At 39.9% G+C, this 25,234-nt stretch overlaps 3 protein-coding genes across 3 annotated transcripts; 2 read left to right on the top strand and 1 right to left on the bottom strand.

The window, feature by feature from the left end:
* The first annotated feature begins 6,934 nt into the window (after positions 1–6,934).
* Positions 6,935–18,467, top strand: glp2r (glucagon-like peptide 2 receptor). The gene is made up of 13 exons (XM_076298213.1): positions 6,935–7,064; positions 10,019–10,115; positions 10,259–10,363; positions 10,864–10,985; positions 11,584–11,690; positions 11,867–12,023; positions 14,082–14,241; positions 14,510–14,570; positions 15,554–15,620; positions 16,274–16,362; positions 16,470–16,608; positions 16,772–16,813; positions 17,189–18,467. Exons 1-13 carry the CDS (start codon positions 6,969–6,971, stop codon positions 17,561–17,563), a joined length of 1,617 nt encoding a protein of 538 aa, XP_076154328.1. The 5' UTR covers positions 6,935–6,968; the 3' UTR covers positions 17,564–18,467.
* Positions 18,468–19,117: 650 nt separating this feature from the next.
* On the bottom strand, positions 19,118–21,369 carry rcvrnb (recoverin b). Its single transcript, XM_076298212.1, has 3 exons — positions 20,665–21,369; positions 20,313–20,424; positions 19,118–19,715 (listed from the first exon to the last, which is right to left on the bottom strand). Exons 1-3 carry the CDS (start codon positions 21,043–21,045, stop codon positions 19,597–19,599), a joined length of 612 nt encoding a protein of 203 aa, XP_076154327.1. The 5' UTR covers positions 21,046–21,369; the 3' UTR covers positions 19,118–19,596.
* A 307-nt stretch (positions 21,370–21,676) lies between these two features.
* On the top strand, positions 21,677–24,025 carry pts (6-pyruvoyltetrahydropterin synthase). The gene is made up of 6 exons (XM_076298211.1): positions 21,677–21,922; positions 22,374–22,453; positions 22,799–22,821; positions 22,958–23,014; positions 23,241–23,311; positions 23,486–24,025. Exons 1-6 carry the CDS (start codon positions 21,834–21,836, stop codon positions 23,607–23,609), a joined length of 444 nt encoding a protein of 147 aa, XP_076154326.1. The 5' UTR covers positions 21,677–21,833; the 3' UTR covers positions 23,610–24,025.
* The last annotated feature ends 1,209 nt before the right edge of the window (positions 24,026–25,234 follow it).

Raw genomic sequence — 25,234 nt, 5'->3', positions numbered from 1 at the left:
TTCGTTAGCCTGCCTCTGTGCTGTAAACTTGAATTTGAATTCTTGAATTTCCCCTGGGGATCAATAAAGTATATATCTATCTATCTATCTATCTAAACTGATCCTGCTTCGGTCGGCAGGTACTGTAGGATACACCGAACTTGCAAGTGGGATATTCTTCCTACAGGCAGTAGGGGCGGGCGAGAGAGCCTTCATTTGCCCCGTAATGACTCATTTAACCATATACCGACTTAGGAAGATGATTAATTAACACGAAAACGTTGCCTGGTGTCCCTTTAAAATCAGAGAGTCCCACTCGCCCACTTATTACCCAACAAACCTATATATTAATTTGTATACATGTGTCTCCATGTCATACTGGAGTTCAACGGATTATAAATGAAATCAGGTCCATGGCTCTGTAAAAGAGCCTCTTGTAACTTTTACAGACAGGCTTTGGTATGAGCTACACCAGGCGCATAACTGAAGTGTTCCGTTTGCGTAGCGTCTGCTGCAACAATTAGCAATTAGCAGTATGCTGTAATTATAATTATAATCAATGGCAGTAGCTTCACCAGACGTGATAGCGGTGCGTCCGTTTGAAAAAAATAGACCATTCATTTAAAATGGATTTTACGTGTCGCGAACAGAGCGCTTCAGTTACGTGCCTGGTGTAGCTCATACAGCTACTGAAGTTCTAGTCAACTCCGGTCTGAGGCTTTCGGACTAAGGGGGGCGGGACTTAGCGAAGGCTCAATAGAGCATCACAGTCCCGCCCACAGCCGATGCCGGAAGTAAAAATTCAATGCAATTTCTCCATTGACAATTGCAGTAAGCCATAAAAACTTAACTGCACGTGGTAGACTTAAAACCAGCTACGGCTGTACTAAGTGATTGTATATGCTCATATAGACGCCAAAAGTTCATGGGGCACTAACCTTGTTTTGAGATAAATGTCTTTTAATCGCGATCTCTTGGATAAGTACTTCATTACCCACAATCCTGAACAATCCCACAATCCCACAGTGATGCCTCTGATTGGTAGAAAGGCCGTTATGGTCATAGATTGAAACTTTCTCAACGAAAATTATTGACAAAGATGGCGGAGTCTTTTACTGCCTATGGCGAAAATCTTAATGTGATTAAAAACTTTCTTGACGAATATTGGTACTTGTATCAACAAGGATTGTGGTTTATACATCACACGAACTTAGTCAGGGCCAATACACTATCAAATAGACCACTGTAAATGTTAGTATAAACACTCAAACTTTTCAGGTAGCCGACAGGCTAACCTTTAGCATTTCCGACATTGTATGTCATTACATAATGCAGCTAACATTAGCCTACATGCTGCAACACAGGTATGAAATATATTATGTTTTAGTGAATGTCCAAAGGGGTGAAAGCCACTTTAAATCGGGTCACATTGACTGTTGTGTGTCCGAGAGTCAGCTTTTGGGTTTTGTTGCCAGCATGAGGGACAAGACCTACAAAGTTGTGGTGAGTTAAGCAGGGAGGTTGGTAACGTTAATGCTGCTAGTTAACATTAGCTAGGCTACTGTAGCCTCATACTGTATGATTCATAGCAATCATTAACCTAGGAATACTTCTTTGTGCATTTAATGAACATTTTGTGTAATAATTCACGGCAAATTAATAAACTGAATATGGTGGTCCAAGAGCAAACCATGCACCAGTCCATGCATCAGCCCGACTGAGCAGTGATGACAGCATAGGATGACAGTCAGGTACAAAGCACTGCACCATGTTGCTAGCGTTAACGCTAAACGCTTTCACACACACACGATATAAAATACACGATGATAAATATAAAATTCAATATCAAAATACTATTATTTACACGATTACTCCTGAAATAACTGCTATTAACTGCACATTCACTATATAAAAATCACTGTTTGGAGGAAAAGGTTTGCATGCTGTCACCGATTGGAAATTGTTCAAATGGCAATTCGCGCCGCTTTGTCCTTGCTAGGCGCGGTGGTTTATGGGATGAGTAGGTTAGTTCCTTCGCTCGGAAATGAAAATATGTACACAGTCTTGTACCTTTGACTTTTTTTGGATTTTCTCTCCTTTTTTTTTCACTCAAAATGATATGTTGTATGCTTATGAGTTATGCCGTATCTGGTTAGCCTAAGACATGCTGTAAAACTCTTTAGTTCACGGATTTTTCCAAAACATCAATGGGACAATTGGGAATCTTACTTCCGGCACCTAACCACATTTCGGCTGTGGGCATTTACATATGTCATGCATATTTGTATTTGTTCGTCTCCAGTTTCCATCAGAAAGTGACAAATCTGCAAGCGGCAACATCTCTCAAAGAAACGTCATCACTCGTAAAACGTCATCAACGCAGCCAGTTAACATGGGTGCCAGTTGCCATGTGACACCGGCACCTAACCGCATTTTGGCTGTGGGCGACTATTGGTGAGATAACCTGTGTTAAAGGACAATTCCGGCGCAAAATGAACCTAGGGGTTAATAACACATGTGTACCGAGTTCGACCGTTCACTGGGATTTGTTTTCATGCTAGTCGAATGTGACCAGTTTTATTGCAAACCGCTTATTAGCGTTTAACGCTAGCCTTCAGGGCACACGTACAGAGAAAGAAATCGCTATTTCTATACCACTAACAAGGCTCAAAATAGCCCCACACTTACACAGTAGCATAATGAGGGTCTCTACATGTAAACCGAAGCATTGAGAACTTTGTAAGTGTACAGGCAGTTTATTAAAAAGAAACACATTACCGTTGACGTCTGGTTCACATACAGGCAGGCGCCTTGGTTAAACAGAACTGGGATGTGAAGTGAATCTCGGGTGAAACGTTGTTGCAGAAGGACTGTGCAAAAGAGAAGCACTGAACGCAACAGGACACATAAGAGATGGCAGGTTATTTGAACGAATTTGAAGACATCGAGGATGAACCCTTATTGGACGTCCTTATCTTTTCGAGTCGGAATACCAACGAAGAGCTGCGGGAGCTCCGTGAAAGGGCTATGAGAGAGAGAGCTAGAAGCTACCTGTAGTCAATACCACACACAGGCGGCGGCGATCCATACCAGAGGGACCAGATGGATCCACTAAGTAAGTACACTATACAAGTTGTGTTACATCGGAGCTATTATTTCTGATAGGCCTATATTGAGCAAATTACGTTTGATTTTAGTTCACATCGCCTGCCTGTATATGTGAACGGTAATGTGTTTCTTTTTAATAAACTGCCTGTACACTTACAAAGTTCTCAATGCTTCGGTTTACATGTAGAGACCCTCATTATGCTACTGTGTAAGTGTGGGGCTATTTTGAGCCTTGTTAGTGGTATAGAAATAGTGATTTCTTTCTACTGTACGTGTGCCCCGAAGGCTAGCGTTAAACGCTAATTAGCGGTTTGCAATAAAACTGGTCACATTCGACTAGCATGAAAACAAATCCCAGCGAACGGTCGAACTCGGTACACATGTGTTATTAACCCCTAGGTTCATTTTGCGCCGGAATTGTCCTTTAAGTGCACAGGTAGAACCACATGGTTGGACTTTTACATTCTGAAGCTGGACTTTTCCACCTCTGATTATTGATGTTATGGCAGGTTTAATTTATAATTTTCTCCATTATAGAGTCACTCAAATGTGAATGATTACGTAATCAAATCTCCGACTTTATTACCTAAAGTTTGTCTCATTTTCTCTCAAATATCTGTTCTGCACCCATCTGCATGAACCTGTATGTTGCAACACAGAAGTTAATCTGTGCACAGTGCACACAAAGCCTGCTCTCACACTCACCTGATCTCAGTGTTACACCTGCTCTCAGTGTTTCACCAGCTCCCCACGTCCTGCCTAATCTCTCAAGGCCACTAATGTGTCCATTTATCTATATCATGTCCTATGGCTGAACTGCAAGGCAGTTGCACATCAGGTATGTGAGTCCTGCAGAGCACACACAACCAGAGAATGCATGCATTTAACTGTCCTCAATCACTGCCTGATGGGTGGTCATTAATAGTAACATTGACAGTAAATGACATCATGATAGCATCTTTCATGACCATAGCATACCATAGCATCTTTCTTTTTCATAATTCATCTACATCTTCTTGCAGTCCTCCCCAAGCCCAATAGTAAACTGTGGACTGTCACTGATAAGTAACAGAGTAATGTTGTGTATTCAACTCCCACCACTTCCCTCATGCACCGACAACAACTACAAATGAAACAGAATGAACGAAAGAAAGGATTGTACGGAAATATTCCACGAGGCAGATAGCATTAACACTTCAAGTGTCATCAAGTGTCCTTTTGGTAGCCTACCAGAAAAATACTAGCAGTTTAAACGTCTTTTTTATTATTTGTATTCCACCTCCCACTCTCCCCTGCTCTCTCTCTCTCTTGCTCTGTCTCCAGTCTCTGGTATGTGTATCGGTTGCTGTCATGAGATGTGCAGCATGACCCCTCTGAAAGATCATGGGAAATCTCCAGATGTCCACTTTAGATTTGTTTAAGGCAGTAAAAGAGTAATTGTCAGCCATTTTATTTAGATATCCAGCTCTTGCATAATCAAAGTGCGGGAGAGAAGAATGTTAATTGGGCAATGCACATAAATACGAGTGTTAGCATGCTAAACAAACAAACACATCTCAACATTTCAGAAAGAGTTCTCTCATGTTTACACCCCATGCTAGTTGGCCAGTGGTGGCGCGGAGCCATTCGCTAAACTTGTGCATGTTTGTGTGAACTCATTTGTCATGTTTACTCAAGGAGATTAGTGTCACACCTGCAATCCATTCCTGTCACTTCAGAGCATACCAAAACGTCATCCTAGTATGACATAATTGGCTTCCTTTGACACCATTTGTGATTATTAGTCAAGTTGCAGATGGCGTGCTCTGGATGAGAAGCAACTCCCCACTCCCATCTTACATCAGAGACTGGCAGAACCAAGAACTCCTTTGGAGGTCCGCTGTATGCGGTGCATCTGCATGCTGTTATCATTCATTCTCATTGTATTTAAAGAGCAATCTTGAACAGTGATAAATAGCCTACACATGTCATGGCCACATATGGCCAGGGATGCTTTTATTTCATAGACATCCATGTTATAAATTGTCATTTGTTTCCTAATAGAAACACATCAATATGATTACTGTAAACCACTAATGAGATAAGAAGATAATTTTGCTGGCATCTCACATTTCACAGACCAGCGACTGGATGACAATGGATGCCATCTCACCATCATGACCAGTGCACTTTATTGGATCATGAAGATGGATGACCAGTCAGCTGTCCTCATTGGTATCTTCAGTTAATACAATACAATTTAAATAATACAGTCGAACCCTTGCTGTTCTCAAACCAATCATCAGAATATAATCTAGTTGACTGTTATGACAATAGCGTATGAATATGGGATAATTATATGATATAATATGATGTCATAATGATTTGATAAATGCTTAATGTTGCAGGCTGCAGAAATGCTAGTTGACTGTTGGGTTGGGCTCTCAGGTTTGTCTCTTGTAACTGGATGTTTTTCTTTGGCCTCCGGAAATCTTGGCTTGCTAGGAATTGTTTTTTCTTTGTTTGGTGTTGGACAAGTGATATTTTCTTAATGGTATGTCCCCCCACCAACTGTACTCCCTCTCATTCTCATTAGTAAATAAACTATGTCAGCGCCTTCTTCACTTCTAAGAACTACCACTCTGGCTTTTGTATGTAAACCAACCTCGCCCCTCTAAACTGGAAAGAGCTGCCCGCCATGTGTTGTGTTTTGTTGTGAGGCGTTTTCGTTACATGAGGTACTGGCTTTGGTGTGAGTGAAACGGGCTCGATGGTGTTTTATGCCCCCAACGTCGTCTTCCAGGCAGTGCTGCCACCATCGACTTAAAGGCACCTTAGCCTAAACCTAACCCTAACCTTAACCCATACCTAACCATTGCGCCTTCCAGGCAGCGCTGCCTTGGAAGACAACGTTGGGGGCATGAAACACCAAGAAATGTGGAACGGTGGTCAGGTCAGCAAGACCCCTCTGTGGACACAGATTCAGTTTACACAGAGTTCAGGGCTGTCACTGGAGGCGAGATTGGGGGGGGGGTATGGTCCTGCTGGAGATGGAGGGCTTGCTCTGGGCAGTAATGTACAATGCAATTCAGTTACCCTCCCTAAAATGGTGGCAGTTTGATGCTCTTAATCTTACTTTGGATATTAAGGCACCATAGACTAGTGTCAGACTCTCCTTTATTTCAGGGGTGGTAAATTTATTGCATTTTATCTATTTGCTCGTTATTTATGTTGTAAGATCATAGGATCTAGACCTTGTTCATATATAACAGTTTAATTACATATATTAAATATAACACTTATTACTGTTTTATTCCTCATTTAAATCACAATACAGCAATATGATAGTACACACTGCTGTTGCTTTTACTACTTAAAAGAATTCCAGGTGGGTGAAAAAAAGCTACCACCATAAAAAAAGTCCACTGATTTGTAGTTGAGAGCTGTGGTGTACATTTTATGACCTGAGAGCCCTTCCTTTTGATGCTCACTTCGCTTACACTCACAAAGTTACTGTGCTGGCCTGCACTCCTTATCTTGATTGGCTGGGGAGGAGGACTGGGCGAGGAGCATGCAGTGAGTGAGGCAACACAGGCGTTGCCTTTCTGTGGATGGACAGGAGCAAAGAGCACAGTCCCAGACACGCTCAAGGACTCCTTTTCGCCATTCTATTTTGGTTTAAGAAGAACTGGCATTGGTAGTGGTGGGTGACATTTTTTGCCTCCCCTTATACATTGAACATCAAACTTTTTTCGCTTCCCTAAGCATACCTTATGTTTGTCAGCACATTCCGTTTGGTTGCCAAGGAAACTTCGGTGGGCACGGCAGGGGCAGGTGGTTCCCGGGATGTAGAGCAGAGTCGCATGGTTCTCTATGCCTTGTGTGCATGTAAACAGTGAACCATGGCCACAGGTTTGTCATCCTGGCTGAACGGAATGCTTGGGACTAAGAGGACCATCCTATCTTCCCTTCTGTTCCTGCTGTGCAGCAACACACATGTAAGTCTCTTGTGGTTTCCCACGTTTCTTTTCTTGATTTTTGTATTTAAAGCTACTGTTTGACGCATTTTATACCATTCTGCGACCTCAGTCCATGGGGTCCAAAATAATTAATGACCAAGGAAGCCCTTCAGACAGAGAGGAGCCTTTACGACACTCCAGATGGAATGTTTACGCTGGCCACAATTTACTTTTTAGTGACAAATAAAAACTAAGATACACAACCCTTGTGACTTGTGTAACTAAGATATAAACTTCTTTTCACTTAAATGTATCTGTGTGTCTTAAATGTATCTGTGTGCTTTATTAAGTTTGTAATCACAGCTGCAAATGAAAAGAACGGCGCACTTTATTTGTCATTGATGAGAGATTAAGGTTGTTTAAATACAAAGTGCTTGACTAGTTGACTAGCACTACTTGAACGGAGCTATGGTGATTTACAGTGGAAAATCTACCCAGTCAAAACTTACCAGTGGCCACCAAATTCACATATTTGCCCAGCAGCATTTAGTGTTTGTCTTTGCCAGAGCTCATTAGTAATGTCTCCCAATGTTTGTTCTGTGTTTGTCCCTGTGAATAGCTCTCCACTTTCATCTGGGTTTGAAAGGGTCGTATATTTTTGTTGTGGAAAAATGAAAAAAAAAAAAAAAAAACGTAGAGTATGTCATGTACAGATGTATCACATATACTGTTTAAAAGATGCTTGATGCATAGTGTACGTTTTGGCATGGAATTTTATATTTAAACGTAGCATAAGTTTTAAGCTCAGCAGGGGCACCCATCCTTAATCCTGTTAAAACGAAACCAGCTGTAGGTCACAATTTATTTCGAAAAACCAATATGGATGAAAATTCTCTCAGTGTATGTGCAGCCACATGTACCATGCTGCTGAGGAAGTTTTAAAAAGAGCAAAGATCTCATTTGAAAGAGAGATATAAAACACCATTTGGTAAAGTTAAATATCTATGAGATACCTGAGGTACAAGTGGCACTTTTCCTGTATATGAAAGTTGTGCTGTGCATATATGCGTATATGAGACAGAATGTTATCATAAATCAGTGGACTCCAGGAAACAGTTGTGTCATTTGTTTAATTTCTGTGGAGGTGCTTCCTGGGTAAAACCCAGTCCAAATGAAGACATTCGTTCAATATTTATCTAGCTTTTGACGTAAAATAGAGGAAAATGGACAACGGCTGACACTTATCATCGCACCTGTCAAAAGTAGGCACTCCTAAAAGTCCTCAGAAGGAAACCTATACGGTAAAAAAAATTAGCTCACTCATAGCCCAGTAAAGTCATCTTGTTGCTTTGACTGTGTTGTGTTGTGTCAAGTAGTGTGAACTAGTGTCATGTTTATAACCCCTAAACTTTATTTATTTATTAACATAATGACATTATACACGTTCATATAACTTCACTTAGACAACGCAAAAACATTAAGTTATTTTGGGGGTGCCAATATTTTTTTACAGTCATGAAATCTCAAACTATTTGAAATGAAGCCACCTAACCAATTATAATATAATTATTAAGATATTATATAGAACATATTATAGATATTTTTTTCAATATTCCCCACCTCTGAATGTTTACTTCCATTACTAGTGTGCAGTAAGACAGGCTGTGATGCTTTCTTTCAGATATAGTGTTAATTGATTTTGGACACTAGACAAGAGATTTGTAACCCAGGAGACCTTGATTTACTGTTGTTTTAAACAACACTAAACAGAGTCATGTAAAAGCATCACTTACAGCACTTGAGCGAGGATGGGCACTTCTGACCACCTCATTCAGCACAAGTTTGTATCAACTTGTCCATTCCACTGTGTGACGGATTAGAAACAAAACCATATGCTATTATATTCATTAGGCATTCAGTCATCTATGACATCCAGCAGCCTTGTTATTAGGATTATGAATTAGCTTTTGGCAACAATTAACTTTGAAGAACAACCATCTTGTGATATCAAGTTAACTTTCAACAATTCAGTGATGATAGATCTGTATTTTTTCCCCATTGACGTTATAATACATTTTCTCTCAAAAACACATTGGTGTTGTGCCTCACATTCAACAAATTTTCCATTTGGAGCCATCACGAAAAACATTTCACGCCACGACACATGGATGATTCATCAGGTCCTGTGTAGATCAGATGGATTGCTAATTGCCGCTTACTGTAATTCAATATGCATATCTGACTATTCTCTTGTTAGAGCTCACGATGACTGCTATCTTACTGTATTCACTAGCTGGCCTTGGACAGAGGGACTGCAGTCCAGTTTCACCCCCTCAGCACAGGCTGTTATAGTCCACTACAGAGGCTATTCTAATTGTGACATTTTGTTATTACTTATTGAAGCACTTACAGTAATAAGGTCAGGGTTTCTGATACCAGTCATCTGCTGCACTCTCACTGACTAAGCTCCTCCAGTAAGTTGCCTCTGGGTACTACGTGGTCATGGTTAAAACTCAAGGTGACCGCGTCTTTGTGGTCATTGCAGGCACTGTAACTGAACATGTCTGTAAACTTTAGGACTTCACCTTCCATCTTAGTTTAACAAAAACTAAGTGAATAACCTTGCAACAGAGGCTTTCTAATGTGTTTATAAACATTAGGGGTGGTATGCCGTCCTTTTGTATCACTATCCAGCTTTTTCCATACTCATTAATCCTGATTACATTTGCACAGCTCTTAGTTAGTGCACCTGCTGTGTACTGAAGGCTAACATTTACTTCATGTGATCCTATGAATTGGAAGGCCATTAAGAATTGCACCAAAATTAGAATGTATGCATGTGTATGTTTGCAAGTTATGTGCTTGTGAGAAAGGGAGAGTGCTTGTGTATTTGTTGTGTTTGTGTGTGTGTGTGTGTGTGTGTGTGTGTGGTTGTGTGTGTGTGTGTGTGCTTGCTTTAGTGTTTATGGCTGGTTTAATTGTACTTTTTGTAGGTGATGGGTTCGGATCTGGAAACTCTCATAAGATTGCGTACTGAGTATTGGAAAAAATGCAATGACTCATTATCAACCCAGTTTCCCACACAAACTGGTGAGTGGTCTAAGATATTTTTAAAGATAAATACTGAACAAATAATATTGCAATATGCAATACTCCTACTTACCTTCCAAAAGTACTGAGGCAAAATGTGTAATGCTGTAACAGCTGAATTATAGCGAATTCTGTCTTGCCAGGAATCTTTTGCAATGGGACATTTGACACGTTTGTCTGTTGGCCACATTCAGCCCCTGGAAATGTCTCTGTCCCCTGTCCTTCCTACCTGCCCTGGATCAAATCAGGTCAGAATGACAAAACCTCTTGGTGGCAAGGCAAGGCAAGTCAATTTATATAGTACAATTAACACACATTAGCAATTAAATTACAGTAGAAAACATAGAAAAACTAGAAGGGCACTATATTAGTGATTAGAGAGTGCAAGCATTTATTGGCACAATTGTCTCAATGCAACCTTTAAACAGTCAGCGATCTATGCAATCTCAAGCCCATAATGTTTTTGTCACATTCAGCGAACATCTCCTCACCGTCCGCTAGCTCTCCGTCCTGTGAGTACACTGCAAAAATAACCTGGTCTCTGTAGGCATGCCCAGGCTCCAAAATGTATAAGCACAAACAAACAAGAGACATCATGCACAATCGCTGACTGCATCTTTAATATGCAGCTTTACCTGAATTCCTCTATCTTTGCCTGGCCTTGTCTTCCTTGATAGTTGAAGGCATTTTACATTCCAAATGCAAGCGGATTGTGTGGTTACACTGATTTATTCCCATCTCACTGCAGATATTTCAAGGAGAGTATACATGGAATGTTTGCCAAACGGTACTTGGCGGAGAGAGGAGAACTCTACCACAGTGTGGCGAGAAAAAACAGAGTGTGAAGATCAGCACTACTACAAGTCAGCGGTGATGTTCTTAGACACTCCCAGAAATCATTTCATGAGCCTCAAATAGGACAGGCATTCAGACCTTCTTCCCAAGGCCTGACCAGGGAATTCCTCGAAATAAACATTCAGCATGCTTAATGCTTGAACCTAGCTGGAAACACGTGGAGCGAGAAATAATAATGCACTGATGAGGTCTGATAGGGGTGGTGGTAGCCTAATGGTCATGGAGCTCGGCTAGCAGGCCAGAAAAGTTGTGGCTTCAATTACCAGCTTCCACTGTTTTGCCCTTCATTCTATTCAATTTAATGAATTTTCATAAATCATTTTTTTACATTTTGTTTTGCAAGTACTTTCTGTAGAACCGTAACTGGGTATTGTTATTTGATCTATCTTTACTCAATCCAAACATCAATTTGATTGATATTACCAAAATACAATCAAATAACATGACTTTTAATCATTTTAAAAATGGAGATATAGTGTTTTGGAACCAAACTCTTTATAATGTAACTCGCTTTGGATAAAAGCAGCGGCTTCATGAATAGGCCTACAGTAAATGTAAATGTGATGGCATGTAATGGAACCTTAGGCATAACACAAAGTGTCCACTCTCACAGGAGGACGAGCGAGTCCGGCACTCTCACCTGAGGACAACTTCCATAGTGGGATACTCGCTTTCTCTCTCTTCTCTTATCATTGCTGTCATCATTATGGGGAATCTGAGGTGAGAACTGAAGGCATATTTAGTTAGCTTCAGTTCACATAGTATGCAGAGTAAACTGTAAAACATATTTCTGAACTGAAACGTTACGTTGTGTAGTCAAGTCCCATTCCATTCTCAGTAATCTCATCATCATAACTCCACATATAGAAGACTTAACCTTATCTCTTCTCTCACAGGAAGCTTCACTGTACGAGAAATTACATCCACTTGAATCTATTTGTGTCGTTCATATTGAGAGCGATGGCAACAATGACACACACAATCGTGTCAACAACAAAGGCATCCACATTCCCCAACAATGAAATGGGATGGAACACCTTTTCAAACTCAACGGTACTGTCATTCTCATATAAGTAAAAAAAAAAGTCAAACCTTTGCATGTCATTTTCTGTAGAAAAGAAAATTCACATGCTTTCTTAAGTTACATTTCACAGCCCTAGCAAAGTACACTACAAAAAAACGAAGTGTTATTAATCTTAGGCTATATTAAAATAAAAGAAATCCTGTTAGTATTGTTTGTAGTAGGTTTGTAGAGACTTACGTAGCGCTTTCTCGTAAAATCATTCAACTTCATTTAATAAGTTTGACTTATTTTAAGACGTCTCATCATGAAAACAAGCAAAATACCAGTGCATTAAGCAATTTTGTCTTAAAAACAGGCACATTTGGCTGCCAGTGCATTAAGCATGGGTGAGATATTGATGCCTTTGGAGGACAAACACAGAAGAGACTTGCACAGTGACCAACAGACAGAGAGCTCCTAATCCTTGCTCCCTCACACTCCACCGTAGCATGTTAGTGTGTGTTCGAGACCCATGGCAGGGCATCATCATGCAAACTGCAACCATTTCAAAGCTGAATAAACAAAGCTCTGTTATAAACTTATATTAAAGTACAATGGTTGGCGTTATGGCATATTTTGCCATAAAGAAGCCACAACATCTTTCACTTCCTTTGTATTTGCATGGCCTCATTGTTTGGTCCTGGTTTATAACTACTTTGTATGACTGATGGACTTTTTCCAGGCTACAATGGAATATGGAAAGTAGCAGTAGGCCTAGTTTGCATTTTACCTTTATAATGCTGAGTCTGGAAATGCATAGTTTATCTTTTATTTCTCTGCATTGTGTAGGCTACACTCACAAATACATTACATAAACAGAATACAGAAACAGGAAAATGTCTCAGATCCACTGTTTATTGCGACTGCAAGATTCTAACTTACAGTTCTATCATGATAGCACAACTATTCTGTTGTGCTATATGGGACTATCCGTGCTGTAGGCCTACACCCCAAATCAACATGACTTCTTTGGTTGAAAGATTACAGAAGCTAGTTTAGCTGTAATGATATCCTGTGTGACATACTATCACCAGTTAATACTACTTTCCACAGTAGAATCCGCATTTGAAAGCCTGTTAGGCTACCAGTTGTAGGCCTACTGTAGTTGCTAGTTTGTGTGTTTATTTTACTTTTACACTCTGCGTAATGAAAAAGCTTTGTATGTCCCTATTCTTTTACAACGCACAAAAAGGGCAAAAATGTACATGCTGAAGGGTAAAGGGAATATTTTTAGATGTTTTACCCTAGCTTTTTGGGGTATGCATTGGCAGACAGCCCCGATAACTTAGGCTACTGTGGTCGACGTCGACACACCCGCTCGCTTGTCAAACATGCGTGTCAGATAACCCCCCTTCAGTTACAGCCAATCAAATGACAGTTTCTTTCAGCTTACTGTCGTCCTGGCTGTTGGAATCGGGCCAAATAGCACAAAGGAGTTTGATAAAATTTTGGTGGAGAAAATTTTGTCATCTCAAAATATTGATGGGGACTAGTCACCATGGTCCCAATCTAAACCTGTGCCCAGTCATGCTTAAGATAAGTAAAACTCTTATTAAATCAAGACAAAATTATCTTATGGGAGAACGCTAGGTGAGTGGCTCTCTCTCAAACCGCATAGGCTACTTCCGTCAGTACACTGCTAGTGTGCACTGAGCGCTTACTTGCATTGTGCGTTGTGTCCCAATATATGCACTACAGTATACTTAAACTAAGTATTTGAAGTGTGCAAGTAGGTGGTTTGAGACAGCCAGTGTCTTTATACTAAAAAATAATACCAACTACAATTTGATCTTAATATTAATAACACTTATATATATTTTTTGCAGTGTAATTATTTAGCCTACATTATCATATTCAACAGAATATTATTAGGCCTACACTGCTCATCTGTAAATTAAATATGCAGTAGATGTAAACTAATGAAGTGCCATTATGCAGTGTCTCAATGTTGGACTAATAGCTTTAAACTTTCCCCTTTACAATTAAGGGATGTGTAAAACAGATTTCATATCTGAAGTTGCTGACTTATAATAATTGACACTCCCTAGATCTCTGTTATCTGCAAGGCGTCCCGAGTGTCCATGGAGTATTTTGTGGGGTGTAATTTCTTCTGGCTGTTGGTGGAGGCGATATTTCTCCACACACTTCTCTTCACCGCTGTGCTGACCAAGCGCAGGCTGCTGAAACGTTATATGCTCATTGGATGGGGTAGGTGTTCCTGGGCGGTCCTTGATTCCTTTCTAACTTGACCAGTGTGCTAGCTAGTGTGCCACAAGTAGGGGAGATCTTAAGCATTTCACTTGACTCAGAGTTAGGTCTAGAGTATGTTTTTTTTTTTCAACACAGACAACTGCTTTCGAATGTTTGAAGATGATCAAATTTGTTTTGTTTCTAGATTTGATTTCTTCACACTTTATCTGAGTGTATTCAAGACTGTTGACATGCCTGACAGCATATTATTATGTATTTGTTTTAGGGACTCCTATGGGCTTCATATTACCATGGATTGTGGTAAAGGCACTCAATGAAAACATACAGTAAGAATTTGCCATTATCTTTGTGCATGCTTCTTGAGTGGAATATCAGCTGGTAGCATACTTTATCTTAGCACCGTTTCAGACTTCCTGATAATTGTGGTGTTCCACATTCAACCCAGCAACCATCTCTTCCTCAAACATTACCCAGCAGATTCATATTCCCAAAGAACAACTTTGCACATCAATTCCTTGCTGTTATGTACATGATGATCTTGTATATGTACTCTTCCATGTGAACAGTTTACAAAGAACAAATACAACTCATTAGAATAAACTAGTACATTCAAACAGATATACACTATACCAGGGGTGTCAAACTCATATTAGGCAGTGGGCTGGATTTGTTGGAATGAGACCTCGTGTGGGGGCCGTCATGGTCATTTTCATTTCTCTGCATTGGTATCAGATTGTTGTTTGATGATATACTCCTTTACTATTCCCACTTATGAGCAAACAAGTACAAATCATCTAATGACATCATATCCTGTTCTTTCTCTTTTGAAACACCCTACTTCCATACCATTTTTTTGGCCTCTTCCTTCCTGAGAATGGTTTGTAGTGCTAGGTTTAATCAATTTATCACTGAAATTGCTTATTACAAATTGTTGAAGACAGCTGGATGTGAATATATTTTCCCTTCCCAAAACATTGGTTGGGCCGTATGAAACCTGCTGGCAGGCCTGATCTGGGCCCTGGGCCTTATGTTGGACACCCCTGCACTATACTTTTACCACCTGCAGACAGAACGCACAGAGCTCTCCTAAAACAGCCATCAGTCATTGTGTCTCTATTTAGGCTAAGAGAGCAGACACATGTACCCTTTTTCTTAAATATTTCTTTGGGCTTTGACATTACAATGTGTTGGACGACAACTGGTGGGACAACCTAAACAAAGGACATACAGTAGCCCGTGCTGGAGCGGGTTGTTTGAAGCATATGTTTGTGTGATTGATTGTAATGCATGTGGACTTCTCCTTTTGAAGCTGCTGGGTGAACAAAAGCCGGCTGATCTGGTGGATGATTAAGGGACCTATAGCAGTAGCCGTAGTGGTGAGTAGAAACCATTTAAAAAATCCCAGCTCTGCATCCGTCGCCACTGTCGCACCACTGATCTTTTTGCTGTAGAAAATACCTTCAGTTGGTTTGTCTCCCCAGTACCACAATATGAAATCTGTATGCAATCATAAACGTTTTCTCATTACTACCACATACTTTAGCTGCAGACATCTCTTAGATATAGATTTTAGATATTTGATATAGATACACATATTAAATACATTTTAGAAACCATTGGCCTGTTTTATAATAATGTTTTGCTATTTTAACATATGAAAGTATATGCATGACCCAGTTTTTTAGAATGCCATTGATTTCACGGCATACAGCCCTTGTCATCTTGTGACACGTGATGTTGTACAGAAGCAGTCACACGCTATCATGAGCCCGCTCAGTTAAATGGCCATGGCTATGGTTCAAACGTCTGCAGAGAATCAGAAAATGTCAAGTACACAGAGATAGGCATCGGCATTACACACAGAAACACACACGTGCACATGTGCTTGAGAAGATATTTCCATTCCGAGAAATCTGCAGCAGACAGTTGTATGAATTCATGGCTATGAATGCATTGCCCCTTGGGTCTTTTGACACGAAATGAGTGCTGCCTACTAATTGTTAAATCTTCTTGAAACCTTTTATCTTAGGTGATTTTTTGCATTTTCCTGAAAATTCTGAAACTCTTGCTGTCAAAATTGAAAGCAGACCAGGTGAAATTCACTGACTATAGATACAGGTATTGGCGCATCTTTTTAAACACCTACTCTTTTTATATACTTAAAAAAGTATTTTTGTGAGATAAGGATGAAGACCATTTTGACATACTTTCACATGGTTTCTCAGCTTAGCCAGAGCAACTCTGGTCCTGATCCCATTATTAGGGATTCATGAAGTAGTGTTCAACCTGATCACAGATGACTACATGGACATGAAGCAGCGAGACATCCGCAACTTCATCAACATGATTCTCAGCTCTTTTCAGGTGAGAATGCCAAAGACAGGCCCAAGATCATGCCACTTCTGACACAACACATACTGTAAACAAGAACATTGCTGGCAGGGTGAGTGAAATGAATGGACGATTGCCACTGGCGTGTGGGTCAGGTTTAATTTCCTCTAATAAACATCTTCCATCTTCCTTGTAGGGTTTTGTGGTGGCTGTGCTCTACTGTTTTCTAAATGGAGAGGTGAGGTCATTCATCTGGCTGTCATAACAACAGATATAAAAGGACAAATGACCCTCATTTAATACTGAAAACAATGTCTCATAATCAACCTGCCCCTGTGATAAAGTTGTTGCCCCTGTTGTTGTTTCAGTAATCTAAAATGACTTATCACTGGGCGTCTGCATTTGCAGTCAATACACATTAATCTTCCTCCAGTGTCCTGTTGCTGTGATGTAATATCTTGGTCTGTGGGGCATAGAACGAGTTGCACTGTAGATAAGCATGTCATAGATGTTGCACCCTTGCAAAGTAATGTAATATAATGGCAAGGTTACAGTATATGGTGTACAAAACACAAGGCACTGTACATAAGTGTGTCTCTCGTTTTTGTCCCAGGTGAGGGCAGAGCTTAAGAAGAGGTGGCAGCTGTTCGCCTGCACCCATCACCTAGATATGCACAACTGCGTCCGGGGCATGCACCCCAAATACCTGTGGAAGTGCTCCCAAAGGTCCGCGGTGGCCCAGTCGTCTGTGGACAACAGCGAGACCTACCAGGAGGGCGGCGCTAGCTGCGGTGGTGGCGGCGGCAACAGTGGGCTGACGCACACCACGCACCTCCTGCAGGTGCCGGCGCAGTGCGGGAGGAACCCCCAGTGGGCTGGCCGGGTCACTGCCCTGGAGTTCTACCCGCGGAAGAGCCTCTCGAGCAGCGACGGCGAGATGACGCTCGGGGAGACCATGGAGGAGATCCTGGAGGAGAGTGAGTTTTGAGTAGAGTGGACCCGCCCACCTAGATCCTCTTTCAGGGAGATCTAGTCTGGAAACCCATGGTTTATGGTCAGCGATGAGAGGGGAAGACAAAATCGAAACTTATCGTGATAAACAGAAGCAGCAACACCTGCAAACGTCAAAAAATGCATTTGGAAAAATGCAGAAATTTATTTACAGCAAAGGTAGACCCGCATACATTGTTTCCTGGCTGTTGATGCTGTTTATTGTCAGTTTGTAAAGTTCAGGCAAAGTAGGAAGTAATGTTAGGAATCTCTGATCAATGTGATTAGTAAGGCTGGACCAATGATTTCAAAGTAAGCGCCAGTCGCGATGCAAGTGTTGCAAACGTTTCCCAATCAAGAGTACCTAGACTCAATCAAGAGTCCCTAGTTATCCAGACACTTTGTGAATGAGTCTGGATATTTCCAGGCTACCGAAGCCCTCCATATTGCTCATGACAGACTGATAATAGAAACAGCTGTAAAGAGGCTTTAAATCAATGTAAATCTGTATAGTTCATTGTGCGTAGGCAAAGTGCTGAATATACTGTATGTTTAATATATAATCTACACATATCTATACAGAATACATAAAGGGTCATAAATGAGATGCACACATGGGTATTTCAAAATAAATGTCATTCTTTGATAGATATTCATCCCTTTGAAATGAATCAGAGTGCCATAGTCACAGAAACGAGAAATGAAGGTTTGCTGTCCTAAAAATGCTTTTTGGGAAATCCCTTTTTGTGCATTTCTTCTAAAGCAACTTAATACTATGGATTGTATGCCATTTCAGTATACAATGACTACCTACTACTTGTGATTAATGTACTGTAAATAATAGTAATTCTTGAATAAAATCGTATTATATTGCATTGCTGCCCTGGATGTAAATATAGTCAAGCAGCTAGTTCAGTGCTGTTCATTATTATTACCATATTACAAGTTATAGATAATATGGATTCTATATCAAACAACCACTGACCCCTATTCAGTGATAAGGATATGGGGTGGCAACTACCATGACTAGAATTGGATAGCCTGAGTGAACCAAGACAATCCAGTTAACAAATTTTAATTTGCTCTGCGGGTCTGGAAAGGAGCCCATTGACGTCCATTTCCAAATCACCAAAAAACCAGGAACGTGTATTTTCTTTGGAATTCTGTAAACAACTGCATTTAAAACATTTGTTTACAATAATTATATGTTTTCTGCACTTTGAAACAATTTGGTAACTTTAATGCACAATTCTAAGTTTAATTTCACTGCTGGTTATGCCCCAGGAAGTTACAGGCGTCAATGTAATCCTTTCCAGACGGACTTGCAAAAATTTGCCAACAGGTTCGTCTGGGTTCACCCAAGATAAATAATGGAGTTTGTTCAAGAAGGAATAATTGTGTACGTGATGACTGCCATATTGATAATAAGATGTATAGGTTTTTATATTGATCTGTGTACAGATGTGATGTAGTGTTACAGTAATAATATATTGTGTAACCTGGATACAAAAGAGTTTATTGTGAGAAAAATATTGATCGAGACATTGGAAGCATTTGTGTAGGTGATTTGTGTTCTAAGAAAAATACTGTTCTTGTCTGCAAAAAATAAAATAATGGAATATTCATATTAATATGAGTATGCTATAAATGGTTATGTCTATGACTGCTAATGATTATGACAACTGTACAGAAATGATACACATTTCAAAAGTTATTTTTCAACTGTCTAAGAATATACTTCTATCTTTGTTGTAAAATACATTACATGTTTTAATAAAAGAAAAAGACCTCTATAACACTATTAGAACTCTGCATGCTTGAGCTATTAAGATGTCCAATTCAGAAGGGGAGTTGATAGTAAACCTGAAGGGAAAAATTGAATGATGTTTGATAATAAAATAAATAATAAATGAATATGAATAAAATACTTATGTCAATGGTTTCTCCATCTGTCCCCTAAAAATGGTGAGGCCGACAAGCTTTGAATAGCATGATGGATGAACAACTGGTGATCTCTACTGGTGAACCACTCTAGTGCTTCTTCTCCTTTAACCTCTCCTGGACCTTCTGCGGTTCGTCGAACTGGATCAGTCTTAGGATGTTCTTGTTGTCCATAATCCCTTGAATGAACTCACCCTCCGTTATCTTATCTACAAACGACAACAAAAAATACAATCAGTCAGTTTTACTTGGGATATATGAAAGATGTGCTTGTTTATCTGTAAACATCAGGCAGATCTGTTTATTGCAACCAAAGAACAGACGGTTTGAAATAAGACAGTGTAAGGAATTATTCATCCTGCCAGAGAGAACAGAAGAAACATGACAAAATATCTACAGTGACCATCATTCATCTTGGTCACCAGAATGGCAACAAAGCAAGCCAGATCCACATCCTGGCACCTGTCAGGAAGTCACTGCTGGAGACAGAAGCAACATGAAGGCAGTAGGCCTTTTAAGAACCATTTCAGACAAAAGGACAACAGAAACCTACTTATCACACAAAAAAAATAGGTCACCAAACCAGTTGCATCATTTCCATTAAAAGACTTATTTGCAATTCATGACAAGGAGGTTAACAGTGTATGTGTCAGTAGTTTAAAAACAGCCCTGCTGAATCCATAATATCTCTACATGCTTCATTATGGCTTCTAAAAAGACTCAAATCCAAGAAGGTTAATGTTTGTCTTAGTGATGCACTTTTATAGAAATTCTCCTATGGCAGTGTACACACAACTTAATCTTACCATTCTCTTTCTTCCCAAAGAAGTCCCAGATTTTATCTGCTCTCTTTTCAGGGGTATTTTCATCCTGAGGGAGATTTTTCTGTGCTTCTTTAGAGATCATATTGAATATTGACTGTCACAAGAAAAATGAAAAAAAAAAAAAAAACAACTTTAATAGACTTATAAATGCGACATAGCAAATGTTATACTGGCAAGAAACATAGGTTTGTGGTTGAGGGGCAAACATTTACAAATGTAAATAAACACCCTCAGCCATATCTACATTCAACATTCAGCTCTTTTCAACCTCCATCATCACCATCATGATCAATCATCACCATCATCAACACAATCAAACCATTTGCCATCCTACCCTAACGATCTCCTGTATCTCGTTTTTGGTAATGCTGCCGTTGCCGTCCAGGTCGTAGAGGGCGAAGGCCCACTCCAGCTTCTCCATGGTCTTCCCTGAGGAGGTGAGGTGCAGTGCCACGATGTACTCCTTGAAGTCCAGCGTGCCGTCGCTGTTCTGGTCGAAGCTGCGGAAGACGTGCTGGGCGTAAGCCTTGGGGTCGGCGTCCGGGAAGAAGCTGGCGTAGATGCTCTCGAACTTCTGCTGGCTGATGCGGCCCGTGGGACACTCCCGCAGGAAGGTCTGGTACCAGGTGTGCAGCTGCTCCTTCGTGTACCTGGTGTTCAGCTTCAGTTCCTCCAGCACCTCCTTGGAGAGAGCACAGCTCTTGCTGTTGCCCATGACTTGATATGTGGCTGGTGGTGGTGATACTCTCAGAGCCGTGCCAAAGTGGACAAAGTAGGCCTACTATCAGGGCCCTCTATTTAAGCACCACAATTTTTTAAAACCTTGTTTTGGATTAGTGGCTGGTCATATGTCCGCCTGTGATTTGATGGGACTGCTCTGCTGGATATTTCTTATGTCAATGGGCATTACATATCAAAAGCAGTTATATCCCAGCAGAGATGGACTTACCTGGCTTAGCAGACAGCAGGGGACCAACAGTGATCTCATTTAATACCATCTAATGAAATTGCCACAAGGGACCACATTGTGGTAGGCCTATGTGTGATTTCTTATTATAGACATAGTATGACTATGAATTTCCTCTTATAATCATTAAACCTATAATTATTATCCAGATTGCTGCATCCTGTAAGTCTGATCATATTTCATTCAGATAATACAGCATTCATAAATAGCTCTTCTAATATTGATTCATAAATATTAGAACAATTAGCATAAATACATTTCAGACCATTCAGGGATAGGCTATAGCCAATTAGTCAAGGTATTATGTGATGTTAATGGATTGGCTGTTCTGCACATGATTACATGTGACTTAGGGCTGGATTTAAGCCGCCCCTGCCATCTACCAATTAAATTACAGCTGGAACTGAGCAGAGATTGCCCATTTTGCTTGGAACCACCATTGGCTATTTCCCCCGAACTCCAAGAGATTCACAGCGACGAATCGAGTAAGAAACATAACGATTCACACTGAGCGTAGCCACTAGCTGCCTCAAGTTATGGAAGTAAATAACGCAGAACATCTACCAGAGCGTATTGGCTATATTACTCGCGTACAGAGCTTCAGCGCTTGCCATCGCTTGCACAGGTAAAGTAAATAGGAAATGTATCGCCATTGTTGCATAATGCATTCTGCATATGTATAGCCCCATATAACTGCTTAGCAATACAGTAGGCTATGTTTACTGGCCAAATCAAGACAACAAATCCCGCTGTTGATGTTGCTGTGGATATCCGACTTAAACCATATTACCCTATAAGTATTTTTTCTAGATGGCATCTCCATAGTAGGTTTCCATGAAGTGCCTGTTTGTTTTGGCTTCCAGGAAAATGTAAACGGATTTGGATTTAATTTTATATTATTATTTCAATGTGCTGTGGACCGAAGTAGGAAGCGTCAAACCTGTTGCGTCAGCCGCGCGGCATTCTGGGAAATGTATTTGTGTAGCGTGGCATTTGTTAAACTGAAAGCATTCAAACGTGAAACCTGTTAATAATAATAATAATAATAATAAAGAAAACTCTTGATTGTCCAACAGTAAGGCACTGAGTGATGAAGAAAATAAGAAGGTATTTGGGAAATGCAACAACCCACATGGGCATGGCCACAACTACAAAGGTAAGAGATGGATTATGTTAGAGTCAAAAATATCACATTTGAAACTGGAGCAATGATATTATTATTTTCTCCAAATTATATCATTACCATTGTTGTCAGATGTCAGACATCATGTCATGTTTAATGTGCTCAGTTTGGTGTTTATGTGAATAAGCATGAATTTCATAATCACAGTAGGCCTATGTTGTTTTTCTATAAAATTATTTTTGTTCTGTAAAATTGTTGTTTTACTGTGTATGCATATGATGTGGTACAACAATGTAATTAAGGTTACTTCCAAATTAAAGAAAGACAGTTTGAATGACATTACTGGCTTATGGGAAAAATATGTTTGTTTTATTGCAGTGGAAGTTACAGTGCGTGGGAAGGTAACTTTGCAATTACTTCTTTTACAGTAATACTTTGATATCTGAATATCAAACAATATTTAGCTAAATAGTCAGTGGTTATAGACTAGTTGTTCACAGATAGCAAATCATTTACACTTTTGATACATTCAAACAGATTGACAGAAGAACAGGGATGGTGATGAACCTAACAGACCTTAAACAGTACATTGAGGTAAGACCATAATCACAAAGGTTTTTGAGAAATCGTACTTCTAAAAAGTAAGTAATGTACGTAATGTAACTTGATAAATTGTGTTATCATATGCCTTTTTAGAAGGAACATTATTTATTTTCGAATTTCTTTTGCAATGCATTCAAGCTTGGAGATATAAATGTCCATAAATATATATATAAATGTCCAGTGATCTGATTGATCATCTGTACTTGGATTTGCATAGGAGGCGATTATGATACCTCTTGACCATAAAAACCTGGACAAAGATGTGCCTTACTTTGCTGATGTGGTCAGGTGAGAGTCATTCAAACACCTTGATATGTTTTCACTGTTATGGAGTTTTTCAAACGCTTTGATATGTTTTCATTGTTATGGAGTTGTTCAAACAACTTGATATGTTTTCATTGTTATACATGTAAAACCTATGTATTATCTATTTATACATGGAATTGTTACCCTATCTTGCAGCACCACTGAAAACCTGGCAGTGTTCATCTGGGACAGTTTAGCAAAGCTTCTGCCACCCAACCTACTCTACGAAATCAAAGTGCACGAGACAGACAAAAACATAGTGGTGTACCGTGGCGAGTAGACCACGTGTGAATGTGTGTGTGTGTGTGTGTGTGTATGTTTGCCACCTCAACTCTTCTCCATCGATGCATAGTTATTAAGAAAAGCCAGCGTCTGTGTGTACACCTACATATGAGGACCTTGGCTTCCCCTAAATCATGGCTGAGCTGGACCTCTGAGTGCCTTGTTGTGTGGTGGAGTTCCTGGTAGTCAAGGCTGTATTGGATTAGTGTGCATCAACAACTGCCTGGTCAAGGACCTGTGTGTTCAGATTGATCCTTTTGAACAAGAGGGATTATATTACCCTGGTTGGGATAATCTCCCCCCTCCTCTCCCCTCCTCTCCCCCTCCACAACTCCAATCCCCAGTTAATTAAACATGCTTGTACTTCCCTAGAGGCTGTTTGGAGAACTAAATATAATAAAACTGATAAAATGGTTTGATTTTTTGAGGATACAACTTGGTGTTGATGCTTTAATTGTGATCCTATAGGAATATGTTGCAAGTGAAAAAAAAAATCTTCTCAGAGACTTCTCTGCTGGAAACACAAGAGGGAGCTCTTGGAGTTTTAGCTTCCTCAAACATCTTAAATAGCCTACGTCAAAGAGTGCTTGGGTGTGTATTATAGTGTATAATGTAATTTTTACATTTATTTCAATGCTGTGCATTAGTTTAAATCAGGGCATTTTTAAAAGCTTGATTTAGTCAATTTCAATTTATTGATTGGCTGCATTGCAGACTATTTAGTGTTTTGAAGTCAGAACAATGCAAAATATGTCCCTTATCTGCAAAATACTTAAATATCTATATTCATTTCTGTCTTAGTCTGACAGCTTTGTATGGCTGTTTATAAAAATGGAACACAACCTTGGTGGCCTCCTTGTGATTTATGGGGTGTCTGAGGCTCATGTGTTCGTAAGTGAATTCTGGGTAGAGCACATTTAGACAAAAATAACAAATGTGTTAAGATGTATCATCGTTTCAAACAGAAGGATTACATACGCCAGGTCAGTAAAACGTTAACGCTGTAAAATACCTCACCTATGAGGCCTGGAACTCATAAGCAGACAGTTCACAGATGTGAAAGCATATTTATTACCCAAGTGTCGCATAATGTATTAGTGAATGATTTCATAATAATTTCAATTATTTTCTAATGATATAATGGTTTCTTTACTGGAAAAGAGAAATAGTGGAATTATACATGTGTGTACTGTATTTGATCTGTTGATGGTAGCGATAATGGCGTTTTATCTTGGTTTTATCAGAGAGGTAGACATTTTCAGTGATTCATATTCCAAAATGCAACTTAAAGGGTTCCTGCAGTGAAACCGGTACATTCTAGGATTGGATGCCAAAAAATACCATGACCCAAATAGTCTCTTCAGTTTGGAGCCATGTGTCTGAACTCATAGATGCAAGCGGGGCAAAGCTTTATGTAGAGACGCACAGAGGTGTCTACAGAGTCCTCTAATCACTGGAATTCCACTAGCATGTGTCACACCACTTCGACAAACCCATAGAGCCTCAAAGTGCTCAGTGAAGATGACATAAAATATTTCACCTTAAACACACAGACCTGTTATTACGTGCGGAATCGAAAGGAGTGAAATTATATCAATCATGGGGTAAAAACCTGTCATTAGG

The sequence above is a fragment of the Alosa pseudoharengus genome, unplaced genomic scaffold (genome assembly GCF_046254945.1).
Source record: "Alosa pseudoharengus isolate Yale_2024_CS ecotype anadromous, Long Island Sound unplaced genomic scaffold, YU_APseudo_1.1 YU_APseudo_1.1_scf_21, whole genome shotgun sequence".
NCBI lineage: Eukaryota > Metazoa > Chordata > Actinopteri > Clupeiformes > Clupeidae > Alosa > Alosa pseudoharengus.
Note: the sequence above shows the minus strand (reverse complement) of the source record. Positions and strands in the feature narration are given on the sequence as shown.